The 15,092-nt window shown below is 41.6% G+C and overlaps 1 protein-coding gene across 1 annotated transcript in view; it reads left to right on the top strand.

Annotated features, from left to right (window-relative positions):
- Window positions 1-15,092, top strand: part of MYO7A (myosin VIIA) — a 158,961-nt gene that overhangs the window by 114,342 nt on the left and 29,527 nt on the right. The window contains exons 27-33 of the mRNA XM_061629024.1: window positions 1,291-1,417; window positions 2,482-2,601; window positions 6,096-6,269; window positions 7,396-7,623; window positions 9,863-10,033; window positions 10,291-10,408; window positions 12,850-12,976. Of these exons, the coding sequence (XP_061485008.1) occupies window positions 1,291-1,417; window positions 2,482-2,601; window positions 6,096-6,269; window positions 7,396-7,623; window positions 9,863-10,033; window positions 10,291-10,408; window positions 12,850-12,976 (1,065 nt within the window). The remainder of the gene's footprint in view (window positions 1-1,290; window positions 1,418-2,481; window positions 2,602-6,095; window positions 6,270-7,395; window positions 7,624-9,862; window positions 10,034-10,290; window positions 10,409-12,849; window positions 12,977-15,092) is intronic.

Below are 15,092 nucleotides of genomic sequence, written 5' to 3'. Positions count from 1 at the left end.
AAACATTCCGTATAAGCATTGACATTATATATTATTTATTTTATTTAATATTACATTTGTATCCTGCCATTCATCCAAGGAGGTTAAGGTGGTGTACATGTTTCTCCTTCCTCTCTATTTTATCCTCACAACAACCCTGTGAGGTACATTAGGCTGAGAGGCAGTGACCAGACCAGCCTCACTCAGCAAGTTTCATGACTGAGTGTGGATTTGAACCCTAGTCTCCCAGGTCATAGTCCAACACTCTAACCACTATACCACACTTGCTCTCAAATATATCCAAGTGATCACACTATTCTCTTTTAAATCCTCATTTTGGCAGACTGTGTACTAGAATGAATTTCCTGCTCTGCTGTTGTCAGTACCTTCACATCACACTTTCAGACTTCAGGCCTAACTATAATGAGGGGGAAAGTCATTATACCTGAAAACAAGGTCCCTTATTATAACGTTATTAGAGGCAAACCTTCTTAATTTGCACTTTCTGAAACAATATACAAACCGAAACACAGCCATCCTTAAACATTTGCACCTGTTTGAATTTTGCAATGCATTTCTCTAGCCAAAAAATGCATATACTAAAGTGTGCAAAAAATGTATATATAAGTGAAAATAACATAAAATCCATCATTTCAGGGAAAATTGCTTTGAAATATGTGTATATTAGGAGAACACATTAAAAAGCTGATGAATTTTCAGATGGACTTTAGAAAAAAGTTAAAAAGCAAGCTGATTTATTTATTTATATTCATGTATTTATTACATTTGTATACCGCCCCATAGCCGAAGTTCTCTGGGCGGTTCACAACAATTAAGTTTCTGATGCAGAAACGTGGAGAACTGAAGATTGGAAAAATGAGGAAAAACCAGAACTTGACACATCTGTCCATCCCTAAAGGCAGCTTATCGGCTGTCCCACATGGGATCCTGAAAGAGAGACAATTGTACTCTACTCTTCTCATTAAGAGTAAAGGACAGTGTACGTGGCATTTTCCACTATTTGATCCTCACAACAACTCTTCAAGGTGCATTAAGCTAAAACAGCTTTCCCAACCTGGCGCCCTCCAGATGTTGTTGGGCCCCAATTGCCATCAGCTCCAGCCAGCACAGCTAATGGTCAAGGATGATGGGTGTCCAAAACATATGGCGAACCTCAAGATGAGGAAGGTTGGGCTAAGCCATGCTCTGCCCACTATACTGTACTGTTTCCTGCCTTCATAGCTCTTGTAAATGGATTCTGTTCATGGTGGACTCGGGAGTTTTAATGCAAACCGATTGTTCTTCTGGCAGGGATGAAATTTATTGCCAGATCTCCAAACAGCTGACCCAAAACCCTTCCAAGAGCAGCCATGCCCGAGGTTGGATCCTCATGTCCTTATGTGTGGGATGCTTTGCCCCTTCAGAAAAGTTTGTCAAGGTAAGGGGTACCACTCTGCCTGAGAACCAGGGATGTAATTCACGATTTGGTGTTGATTCAATTGACATTTCTATGAACTGACAGCTGGTTATAGTCCATTGTAATTAACGCTTCGTTATCGCCTGCTTTTCCTTTTAACCTTTTCCATTGCTGAAAAATAGCATCATTTTTTCTTTTTTTTCTAACAATGCCCTGCGATTCTTTTTTCAGAAGTGTATGAGCAAGATAATTGCCCATTAAGTAGGCATCTTGCCTCAGGCTTCTTGTCTGAATGTTTTTACCTTGCATGCAGTTAAATGTTTTTACCTCACATGCAGTTAAATGGGGCTTGTGCAGTTGGATTCTTTTTTTGTAACTCAGCCATGTGATGAAGTTTTGAAAGTTCAAACTGAATGTAATTTATGTTGGAGCCTTGAGTGCTGCTATCTGCTGAGTACTTGCGCTTACAGATAGCCTGGTTCAAGTTAACCGACTTATTTTGCTTCCTCCCCCCGCTCCACACACACGCACCTTGGTCAGTGTGCTGGTGGTGATATAATCTTTGCCTGCCTGAGGCAACAAACTCAGTTTGACTAAAATCACAGAGACTTTAAAAAAAAAACATATAGAAGGGAGACATGTTAAGAATCAAGCAATGGGTGTTAATGGCTACACCTCACTTCAATGACACAGAAGTTAAAGAGAATACACATTTCAGAAGTTCAGACAGAAGATGTCATTGATAATGTTATATTTGCTGCTGTTTTTCATTTTAAAAAATCTGGTATCAAGAAAAGCCGCAGAAATTCATGGCAAACAAGATCAGTCCACAAAGATAGTGAGTGTGAGACCTGCAGGGTAGTCCAATGTACAGTTCACTTTTATCAAATTTCTCACCCATCCTTACCGATAACTGAACCAAATGTTTGCAATTTTGCAAAAAACAAATAATCAAATGTTGAATATGAAATTTGAAGCATGAAATCTAAAATAAAACATTCAGAAAGTGTTGCTGTCAACTATGCTTTTGGAGTTTCAGTGATCTTATAGAATTTCTCACCACAGTACTTTGTGTTTGACAACAGTATTTAAGGAACTTCATCAGTGGAGGGCCCCCAGGTTACGCCCCTTACTGCGAAGAGAGGCTCAGGAGGACCTTTGCCAATGGGACCAGGACTCAGCCACCAAGCTGGCTGGAACTTCAGGTAAAAACCAAAGCTGAAGTCAGCTGGGATGCCTCTCCAGCACATCATCACGTGGTGGCTGAATGCTCCCACAATGAAATGCTCTTATGGGGAGTGAGCATAGCTCAGTAGCAGAGCATGTGCTTTCCATGCAGAAGGTTCAACCCCTGCCATCTCCAGTTAAAAGGATCAAGGAGTAGGTGATGGGAAAGGCCCCTTGTCTGAGAAAGGCCCCACTGTCAGTCAGAGTAGACAAAACTGGGCTAGGTGGGCAAATAGACTGACCTGGTATTTCATTAATTTTCTTACTTACTTCCGAATTGCATTTTTATATCGCCTGTCCTCAAATTTGAGCTCAGAGTGGTGTACAGCAAAGGTTAGAAGAGCAATATACAGTCGTCATCATCGTGGCACTTTTGAGTCCGTCTGGTCTGGTTTTATTTGTTTTGTAAACAATGCAGATCATGGCCTTTCACCGCCCTCAGCGCTTGCTCACCTGTGGACCCGTTGACGGCGATTTCTTATCTTCACGTATATATTGTTGCAGCTACTCTTACCAGGGAACCATATTAAAATAATTTATAATGTAACTCTGTCATTTGTACCAACTTCTTCATATGTATGCCCTCTGCTCTTAGGATTTATTTGTTTTGAGGGTGTCTGCTCCTAGGCATGGGGTGGTTTTGTATGTTTGTTTTCTGTTTTCTTTATATTTTACATGGCTTTTTAGTGCTTTGTTTTTTATACCAGTTTATTTTCATATATTTAGAAAGCTTAATAAAAAGGATTATATTAAAACAAATAATGGCAAAATACAGTCATCATCAATATAATTCAATACCAGCAGGCGATAGGGTAAGGGATATCCTGCACATCACACTTCCCGGAAAGCTTGGACCAGAAGATATATTTTCACCTGATGGCAAAATGAAAATAAAGATGGTGCATCCCTCATCTCGGAGGGGTGGTCATTTCACAATTGTTTTAGAAATATGAGCTTTCTTGCTTAATGTTTAACCCCTCACAGAATGCCTTGTGTTCACCTATTTATTTATTTATTATTTATATCCCATCCTTCCTCCCAGCAGGAGCCCAGGGCGGCAAACAAAAATGCGGAAAAACACTTTAAAACATCATAAAAACAAACCTTAAAACACATTAAAACAAAACAACATTAAAAACATTTTTAAAAGCCTTAAAACATCTTTTTAAAAGGGTTAAAAACATTGTTTTAAAAAAGCATTTCTAACACTGACGCAGACTGGGATAGGTCTCAACTTAAAAGGCTTGTTGAAAGAGGAAAGTCTTCAAAAGGCGCCGAAAAGATAGCAGAGATGGCGCCTGCCTAATATTCAAAGGGAGGGAATTCCACAGGGTAGGTGCTGCCACACTAAAGGTCCGCTTCCTATATTGTGCAGAATGAACCTCCTGATAAGATGGTATCTGCAGGAGGCCCTCACCTGCAGAGCGCAGTGATCGGCTGGGTATATAAGGGGTAAGACGGTCTTTCAGGTATCCTGGTCCCAAGCTGTGTAGGGCTTTGTACACCAAAACTAGAACTTTCAACTTGACCCGGTAGCAAATGGGCAGCCAGTGCAATGCTTTCAGCAGCGGGTTGACATGTTGGCGATACCCTGCCCCAGCGAGCAGTCTCGCCACCACATTTTGCACCAGCTGCAGCTTCCGGACCAACCTCAAGGGGAGCCCCATATAGAGCGCATTACAGTAATCCAGCCTGGAGGTTACCAGTGTGTGGACGACACAATATGTACCATGTTGGGCTTGAATATAGGGCTCACTTTTTTCTTTTTTGGCTTGTATGAAAACTGAGCGTGGCCTGTAAGCACATTCTTACAGTGGAGCCGTGATTTAAGGTGAGACCTCACGCGGAACTTTGATATAACCTTGGTAGTTTTTGTAAGGCGGGATTGACTGCCTCTCTCAATAGGTGACGCTGGTTGCCCAGTGACTTATTCGTTATGAGACGATTCTAGAGGTTGCATATTGTTTTCTAGATGCACTAGATGGTGCCGGAGATTTACACTATATATTTCTTTTCCTTTCAAAGAGATGTCATTATACCGAATCAGACTATTGGTCCATCTAGGTCAGTATTGTCTACCCTGACTGGCAGCAGCTCTCTAGGGTTTCAGGCAAGGTTCTCCACTTCAACCCTCCCTGGAGATGCCAGGGATAGAACCTGGGACCTTCTGCATGTGAGGCAGATACTCTGCCACTGAGCATGGCCCTTCCCCAATGCTTGCCAGCCTCCTTGTTAAGCTGCAATCTCAGCATGTGTTTGTTGTATCATTGGGTAGTAGTCCACTTAGAAGGAGAGGAGACAGGAGTCCCAAACACCAGGCCTAAAGGGCATCAGTCTACTCATCACCAGTAGCATAGTGGCAAATTCAGAAATCCCACCACACCTCCTCACAGCTACGCCCCATTTTCCACGTTCCCTCGTCTCCTTCACTCTCCCTGTCTTCTCACGAGTCCACACTCCACTACAACAGACGTCCCTAGGAGCCAATCAGTATGAAAGGGGAGGGGGTATTAGCTACTGAGAAGAGTCTTCTCAGTGGCTGTCACCTCCTTTCATTCTGATTGGCTCCAATCAGCACAAAAGGACAAGGATTCTTCTCAGTGGCTAACGCACTCCCTTTTCTTTCTTTCTTTCTTTCTTTCTTTCTTTCTTTCTTTCTTTCTTTCTTTCTTTCTTTCTTTCTTTCTATAGCGCCATCAGATGCACATAGCACCTAGGCTCCTACTGAGAGGAAGGGTGGGATGTAAATCTAATAAATAAATGATAAATAAATAAAATAATACAATAAGAACAAATTCCTGCCTAGAAAGGCATACAATTTAATAAAATAAAATGCTGATTGGCACATACATAAGGACATGCCTGGGACCTTGCTCTCATAAAAAGTGCAAGGTCTATGCCCCCCCCCACGACCCTGGACGACTACACCCCTGCAGTCTCACACATACACACACACACAAAGCACCCTTTGGTGGTGTCTTCACTATGAAATCATCACATCAAAATAGTTACACAGCCCATGCTCAGGGAGTAAGCTGTTGTTAGAAGCAGAAATGTTAGTCAGAATAGGGAGCTTGTGGCTCTCCAGATGATGTTGGACTCCAACTCCCATCACCTCCAGACTATAGTCTATTCTGGCTGTGGATGATGGGTGTTGGAATCCAACCACATCTGGAGGGCCAAGGATTCCTCCATCCCTGCAGCAAGTGAACACAAGGCACGCTTTTGAGGGGACAAACATGAGGCCATAAAGTTTACATTTCTAAAACCCTTGTTGTCATTTCATCCTGATGTGTCCAGATTGTGACCCTGTTTTCAGGCTGTGGTGCTGAACGTCAAATAGAAATGTTTGCTACGGTACCAGGCATGGGAGGAGATACTACCAGAGGTCCAAGATTAGTTCAAGACCTCAAGGTTGTAATCCATAATCATCTTTTCTTCTTACTTTAATGGGTTTGTTTTCCTCTGCTAGGCAACCAAATCTAAGAAACCCATTATGTTGCCCGTTACTTTCATGGATGGGACAACAAAGACCCTGCTGACAGACTCAGCAACAACAGCCAAAGAGCTCTGTAACTCGTTGGCTGACAAGATAAGCCTGAAGGACCACTTTGGATTCTCGCTTTACATTGCTCTGTTCGACAAGGTAGGTCACAGATATGGGGGAAACCCGTTGTGTTTTTAAGATGTCACTTCTAAAACCGAGCTTAGAGGGAAGGTCAGATTCATCAGTTTAGGCCCAAGAACCATATTTGTCTCCAAGTGTCTTCAGTGAACAGGTAAGAACTCCAGGGGCAAAATCTTTTTAACTTCTCTAAGCATTGAGATAACGTGGCACCCCTTCAGCGGCTTCTTATTCCTCATCACTATCCAACACCAACCCTTTGTCCTTGCTTCCCTTCATTAGGAATGGGAGTTAAATTTGATTCAGTTCACATGTCAAGGTGAACCTACATCATCCATGTTTTCTGAAATAACGCGTGAAGCGAAAAACAAAGGTCTTTCAAGATTCACACTTACCCAAATTTTGCAGTGCAGTTCTTCAGCCAAACAAGGAGTACAAAAATGCATATATTATAATAAAGTGTGCGTAGAAATGCATATATTGGCATTAAAATGCATTATAATATGGGGAAATGCTTTGTAAAAATGTATATATTTATATTTTAAAAATTGCAAGTTGATGTGGAAATGTGGACAACATAACTTAAGACTGAAAAACGAGAAACTGAGCAATTGATAGATTTGCCCACTTTATGCATGCTCAGCCCTCAAGGCCAAACAAGAGATGGATTGATTCTATAAAGGAAGCCACAGACCTGAACTTACAAGGTCTGAACAGGGTAGTTTCTAACAGATGCTCTTGAAAGTCACTGATTCATAGGGTCGCCATAAGTCGTAATCGACTTGAAGGCACATAACTACAACAACAAAGCCCTCCACTGCATCACAGAGCTACACACCACTGCATCACAGAGCTACAATTCCCAGAATGGTTTAACGATCAGTCGCTCTTCCCAGGGCACTCTGGGAATTGTGGCTCTGAGAGGGGACTAGGGAGATCACCTAACAACTTTCAGCACCCTTTACAAACTACAGTTCCCAGGATGGTTTGGGGGAAGCCATAACTGTTCAAAGTGGTATGATACTGCTTGAAGTGTAGTGCAGATGTGCCCACAGTGGGAAGCCAGTTTGTGTAAACAGAGTCCCTTGGGCCTAACAACGAGTTATGAGGGCCCAAAAGTTGACCTGTTCTCTTCTCCCCTTACCAGGTCTCTTCTCTTGGAAGTGGCAGCGACCACGTGATGGATGCCGTATCTCAATGTGAGCAGTATGCCAAAGAACAGGGAGCCCAGGAACGTAACGCCCCCTGGAGGCTTTTCTTCAGGAAGGAGATCTTCATGCCCTGGCACAACCCGAACGAGGACAGCGTTGCAACAAACCTCATCTATCAACAGATAGTGAGAGGGGTGAAGTTTGGGGAATACCGGTGCGATAAGGTAAGATGTCAGCACATTTCCCCCATAAAAGACCAGCTGATTCCTTATGCTGTTCCTCGATCATGGATGTCTTCCAGTGGGGCACTTTAGGTGGTTCCTCATGTTCCTGAGGTTCGGTTTGCCTTCACCAGGGACCGAGCCTTTAGTGAGGTGGGCCCTGCCTGGTGGAACTCCCCACCGGTAGAGGTTCAACAGGAACCATCTCCATCTCTCCTTCCAGATGTCTTTTGAAAACAATATTATTTCAACAGGGTTTTGCAGTTTGAATTTTCTCTTTTTAACCAGTCTGTATTTATTGACAATTGAGGGTTTTAACGATGTTTCTATGGCTGTTTTTGCTGATTTTGTTTTTATATGTTGCATTCTGTCATGATATATTCTTATGAAAGTGCAGATTATTCATACGTAAATAAATAAATAATAAAAATTAGGGATGAGATGAAATGTTGGGAGCTTTATGTGAATACTTATACCTCCTCAGAAAAGTGTCCCCCTTTGGGTGATTTTTGATGGGGCTGTAAATTATGGGTTATAGCCAACTAAGTTATACTCAGAGTAAACCCACTGAAATTAATGAACCTGTTAATCATGTCAGTGGGTCTACTCTGAGTAGTATTTCGTTGGATACCACCCGTTTATCCCATTTTTCTAAATATACAAACAAACCAGCTCACAAGAATCAAAATAATAACAAAATTCTATACACTGCATAGATATATATTTTTATATGAGTTTGTGGGATAGAAATGAACAAATAATAACAACAACAAAAGCAGTCAGTCAAAACTTTAACAGAAATACATTGAGTTGTGACATCATCACTATGACATCTTGAACCCTGATTGGTTGGGATAACCATTTCTCACAAGGCAGCACTTCTTTAAAAAAAATGGTGTTGATGTACTTGCAGAGAAGTAGGACGAGTGAATATGAATTAAGAATTCTGAAGTTTTGGACCTTCAGAAAGTTGTCCTTCTGCACCCAAGCATGGTCACTTGCTAACATTCCTCATGAAAGCTGGCAATGCTTTAACAATTCCCAATTGATGCTCCCCAGTGAAAGACCTTTTCACTGTGCTCCTTTTTGGTTATTCTGTGCGATGTGGCTAAATAGGGGAGAATCAGTGGGTGTGGAAAGAGTTGAGCACCCCAACTGTCTGCAAGTTGCCCCTTGAAAATCACTCCTCCCTTCAGATTGCCCAGCAGACAAGTGTATTAAGACATAAGTTGTTTGTCAGTATAACCCTTAATCGACAGTGGTGGCTGGTGGTGCCCATTGGGACTGGTAGAGCAGAAGGCAGTGAAATGAACAGTAGGTGGCGCCAGAGCTAACCAACTAATTGTAGTTTTCTCCCCATCCTCCTCCCTGCTGAGTTCTACAGGAGCAACACTTAGACAGAGGAGGAGGAGGAAAACTGACAGACAGTGCCAGGCCCTGGGTTGGTTGTAAGTAAGGAGGCAGACAGGTAGAAGCTGGCTGAGAACAGGCTGAGGTTGGAGGGGCATCTCTCCACTTGCCCTAATAGGACAGCCTCCACTGTTAGTTGCTATGCGTTCTGTACAGGCACACCATTTAGACCAGCCTTTCCCAACCAGTGTGCCTCCAGATGTTGTTGGACCACAACTCCCATCAGCCTCAGCCAGCATTGCCAATGGTCAGGAAGATGGGAGTTGTGGTCCAACAACATCTGGAGGCACACTGGTTGGGAAAGGCTGATTTAGACATACGTAAGTAAAACTCCTGCTCGCTTTGTTTGCTGGCTAACAAGACAGGCTGTTTGTTCCTGGAATAACATTGGAACTGAAAGGAACTAGAAATGTCTGAGGGTGAAGCCTTGCTCCAGTCCATAATTAATGGGAAAATGAAATGGACTGCCTTCAAGTCGATTCCGACTTATGGCGACGCTATGAAGAGGGTTTTCATGGTAAGCGGTATTCAGAGTTGGTTTACCATTGCCTTCCTCTGAAGCTGACTGGCCCAAGGTCACCCAGTGAGTTTCATGGCTGTGTGGGGATTCGAACCCTGGTCTCCCAGGTCGTAGTCCAACACTCTAACCACTATACCACATTGGCTCAGTCCACAATTAAAAGGGTCTCAATTTAACCCCATTAAAGTTAAATTACTACAACACTATAGGAAAACTGTTGCCTCGGTAAAGTGTTGTGGTCCACTGGCCTTTCCTATGCTTTCTTTTCAGTGTCTTCTCTGTCCTTTCTATATTCCATCCCTTTCCTCGCAGGAAGAAGACCTGGCAGAGCTGGCTTCCCAGCAATACTATGTGGATTATGGGTCTGAAATTGTCTTGGAGCGGCTTCTGAACCTGATCCCCTCCTATATCCCCGACAGAGAGATCACCCCTTCGAAGACCATCGAGAAATGGGCTCAGTTCATCATAGCTGCCCATAAAAAGGCAAGGAGCTTTGCTTTCTCTTGCTGCCAGAGGTTTAGGAAAACATCAGGCAAGGCCCTCATCTTAAGTGGAGGCATACTTCCCCCAATTTGAAATGTGCATCCATCTTGTGAATGGGACGAGTCTACAACTGCTGAATTTTATTTTATTTTATTTTTTGGTTGCTGAGGAATGTGACATGCGCTGCTTGATCCACCCAAAACCTTGCAAGGTGTTCACTGAGGTTTATCAGCTTGGTATTTTCCTCTTTCCTACAGGGAATCTATACCCAGAAGAGAACAGACCCCAAAAAAGTCAAAGAAGATGTGGTGGACTTTGCCCGTTTCAAGTGGCCTTTGCTGTTCTCCAGATTCTATGAAGCTTTCAAATTCTCAGGTAATCCAAGAAAGTAAACTTTGCGATAGGCTGGGTCACTTGTTAGTATAGAGAGCAATGGACATTGGTGGTGAAACTGGCATTCTATTAAACCAATGTGGTGGTCTTCCAGATGTTGCGGGACTCTAACTCCCATCAGCTCCAGCCAGCATGGTCAATGGTCAAAGGTGATGGGAATTTGTAGTCCAACAACATCTGGAGGGCACCATGTTGGCTACCCCTCAATGGAGTTATACCCTGCTGTTGACCCTAACAGCTTGACCCTAACAAATATACTCCTGATATGCTCAGTGTTCCAGTGATTGGGGTGTGTTTTGTGTTCCCAGTGCCCCAGAACATCTGATGGGATATTTCTAGAGTAACAAGGCAGGTTGGAAAAATTTCGTCTCCACATTCAGTACAGGCAGATAAAACTTTTTTTCCCCATAGCAGGCTCTGCAAAACTGGTTCTGCACTTGCCCAGTGAAATTAGGCATGAGAGTCAGTTTGGGGGGGGCAATTATTGGCTGACATCTATGACATTCCGAACACCCCAACACAATCCCCAGAGCAGTTGTGCAACAACATTTTAAATGTTCTGGTTTTTTAATGGTAAGGTGAATTACAGGCATATAAATGGGCATTTATTCATATAAGTAACTATTGATGTGCCTTTTTAAATAATAGAAAGGTAGCATCACACCTGATGTATGAGGAGAGGGGCAAGGCTGATGACTGATCCAGCATTTGACTTTGCTAGAATGTGTGTCTCAGATTTCAAATATAGGATACTCAATTTCATTGTGACTATTCTGAAAATCTTATACTTGTCTTAGGGATGGGGTGAAATTAGATTCACTTTGCATTTAAAGGTGAATCTACCTAATTTGCACTTTGCAAAACAATACATGAACTGAAATGCAGCCATCCTTTGAAATTCACACTTTTTGAAATTTTGCAGTGCAGTTCCCCATCTAAGTAATGTGTACTTGGGTGCATATATTAGTGAAAATGACAAAAATGCTTTATACTGTATTTGGAAAAATTGCTCTGCAAAAAAATGTGTATATTATGCAGAATTGAAGACAAACATGAATACTAGGAGAAATTTGCACTAAAATATTGTTGAATTTTCATGAGGATTTTTTAAAAGAAAGAAATATCAAACTGACGTGGAAATGTGAAGAACTGAAGAATAGAAAAACGATAAACCAAGAGAAACCCCAAACAGACAGATCCACTCACCCTAACCCTGTCTTTACTTTAAGAGAGCTTTTGAGGAACAATGTCAAGATCTCAATCTGACCTTTGTAAATAAATATAAGAAGACATAATGGCCATGTTACAAGGAAGTAACAACATGGAAGATCAACAGGAGCGTCATTTGTTGCTTGGAGGCATAATGCTTCCCACTTTCAAAGAGGTCATATCTTTTATCAGTTCGGCTTGTTTCTTTAGCCGTGGGAAGAACTGCACCAGAAACAACCAAGTTGCACATGCAGGTCTTTTGTGCTGTTGGGTTGGATCCAGACCAGGGATGGATTGATCAGACAGTTTGGGATCTCTCCATTCCTCATCTTTCCAATCTTAAATTCAATTCTCTGTATTGCCTCTGCAGCAATTTGCAGATTATACTCATGAAAATTAGTCAGCGTTTTAGTGCCATCTACTTTTGTGTGCAGTTTTGACTAATGTTCACATTTTTGCAAGCATTTTTTCTTTAATACAATGCATTTCTGTATGTTACTTTCATATGTATAATGACTTCTGTGCACACTTTCTCCTAATGCATACATTTTTGTAAACATTGGTTGGTTGGAGAACTAGATTGCAAAATGAGAATTGTGGATTTTGAAGGATGGCCGTGTTTCACTTCTCATATCGTTTTGGAAAGTGCAAATTAGGTACATTCGCCTTCAAATATGAACCAAATTGAATTTCTCCCCCATCTCTAATCCAGATTCATATAAATCAGTGAGACTTGGGTCATGCCTAACTTTTCACATTGATTTCTGTTGGATGTTAAGTGCCAATAACTTAGCCTGAATTCAACCCTATGTTTTAATTTGTTTATGTTTGGTTGTTTATTTTATTATATTAGCATTTTTTTACTGCACTCTTTAGCTGAAGAGGCTCCCGGAGTAGCTTACAAAGATCAGCAGTAAGGCAGTCCCTGCCCTCAACCTTACAAATGAAAAGACACAACATGCAAGGAAAGGGGGGGGGAGATGGAAGAGGAATTAAACCAAGCTCAACTCTTAGGTTTCAGTTGTAGTTCTTGTAAAAACCAGCTGGGATGCAAACAGCAAGTAGCCTAATGGAATAGCTGCTCCCCGGTAATAGCTGGAGAAGAGCCAAAGGCATCTGGTCGCTCAGAGTACCTGATGGAATAGCTCTGCTTCTTTTCTATCCTCTACAGTCTAACTGAATCACATCTTATCACATTTTTTTTTCAAACTTAGGTCCCAGCCTCCCCAAAAATGATGTAATTGTAGCCGTCAACTGGACAGGAGTGTACTTTGTGGATGAACAAGAACAGGTCCTTCTGGAACTTTCCTTTCCAGAGATCACTGCTGTCTCCAGCAGCAGGTAAGAGAGTAAAATGGCAGTCAATCAGTGAATCCATTTGAACAGAGCCCCGCAATATGCTGAGGTGTGCAATCCTTAGTTTTCTTGGGATAGCAGCAACCCATTTTGACATAGCACCCAGTCTCAAGGACTCATCTCAGCCACTTTTCCATGCTGGTAAGACACAGACAAAGGGCTCTGTAACCCTTCCTACAGTATAGCAGAGAGATCTCCTTGTTGCAGACCACAGCCCCTTGTTGCCCTCATTTGCTTCTCTTTCGGACAGGACTCAGCAGCTATTGAGCACAAAGAGAACGCTCTAATAGTTAGGGAGGAATGAGGTGGCAGAATCCTTGATGGGGGGCAGAATGAACTGCAACCCCAACTGTGTAGGAGTGGGGATGATTATATTTTGAATGCCTTCCAACATCAAACTCTCCCTGCAAATAGAAAACCAGTACAGCATGCAAAGGGGCTTTTCGATCTCCTGCTTTACAGAGTACTGGAATATGAAGCAAAATGAGCCTCTAAAAAATTTGGTTCAGTTTGCGTCATACCTAAAATGTACTTCCCGAAGCAATATGAGAACCGAAACACAGTTATCCATCAAAATTCGCTCTTTTCCAAATTATATGATGCAGTTCTCCAAACAAAAAAGTGTATAAAATGCATATATTAGGAGGAAGTGCATATATTAGGGGGAAGTGCATATATTAAGGGGAAGTGCATATATTAGGAGGAAGTGCATATATTAAGGGGAAGTGCATATATTAGGAGGAAGTGCATATATTAGGGGGAAGTGCATATATTAAGGGGAAGTGCATATATTAGGGGGAAGTGCATATATTAGGGGGAAGTGCATATATTAGGGGAAGTGCATATATTAGGGGGAAGTGCATATATTAGGGGGAAGTGCATATATTAGGGGGAAGTGCATATATTAGGGGGAAGTGCATATATTAAGGGGAAGTGCATATATTAGGGGGAAGTGCATATATTAAGGGGAAGTGCATATATTAGGAGGAAGTGCATATATTAGGAGGAAGTGCATATATTAGGGGGAAGTGCATATATTAGGAGGAAGTGCATATATTAAGGGGAAGTGCATATATTAGGAGGAAGTGCATATATTAGGGGGAAGTGCATATATTAGGGGAAGTGCATATATTAAGGGGAAGTGCATATATTAGGGGGAAGTGCATATATTAGGGGGAAGTGCATATATTAAGGGGAAGTGCATATATTAGGAGGAAGTGCATATATTAAGGGGAAGTGCATATATTAGGGGGAAGTGCATATATTAGGGGGAAGTGCATATATTAAGGGGAAGTGCATATATTAGGGGGAAGTGCATATATTAGGGGAAGTGCATATATTAAGGGGAAGTGCATATATTAAGGGGAAGTGCATATATTAGGAGGAAGTGCATATATTAGGGGAAGTGCATATATTAGGGGGAAGTGCATATATTAGGAGGAAGTGCATATATTAGGAGGAAGTGCATATATTAGGGGAAGCGTGCATAAAAATACATATGTGGTCTGCGTCTGTGTTGGAATTACTTTCTTAGATTTTTTAAAGCTTTTTTTAAAAAAGATTTTTTAAAGATGTTTTGTTTTACTATGTTTTAAAGTCTTTTTAAGATGTTTTAGAGTGTTTTGGTGTTTTTATTTGTGGCCCTTGTAGGAGGAAGGGTGGGATATAAATTTAATAAATAAATATATTTATCCCAGTCTGTATCTGTATTAGAATTGCTTTTAAGATGTTTTATTTTTAAGATGTTTTTCTTGGTTTATCACGTGTTGTTTGCCACCATGGGCTGCTTTTGGGAGGGAGAGCAGGTTACCATTTTAATAAATAACTAACTATGTAAAGCATTAGTGAAAAACGGGGCCTGTTTCTCGGCGATTATTCATACTGACTGGAGAATCACCATATTGCCTAGATAAGGCACAAAATACAGTCAAGGTATGCACATTCCCTAAAGCCTGTTGGAAATTATATATATTGACCGGAAATATGGACAACTCAAGCTAACAGAAAGAATTCGAATTCTTTCTTGGTCCACAGACCACTGCTTTTACCGATCCAGTGTTTTCTCTGAGGGAAAAAAAATTAATATCGATATTTTGACAGG

Source organism: Rhineura floridana, chromosome 5 (assembly GCF_030035675.1).
Source record: "Rhineura floridana isolate rRhiFlo1 chromosome 5, rRhiFlo1.hap2, whole genome shotgun sequence".
In the NCBI taxonomy this organism is placed as follows: Eukaryota; Metazoa; Chordata; class Lepidosauria; order Squamata; family Rhineuridae; genus Rhineura; species Rhineura floridana.
The sequence above is the reverse complement of the archived record's forward strand: the minus strand, read 5'-3'. Positions and strand labels throughout refer to the sequence as shown.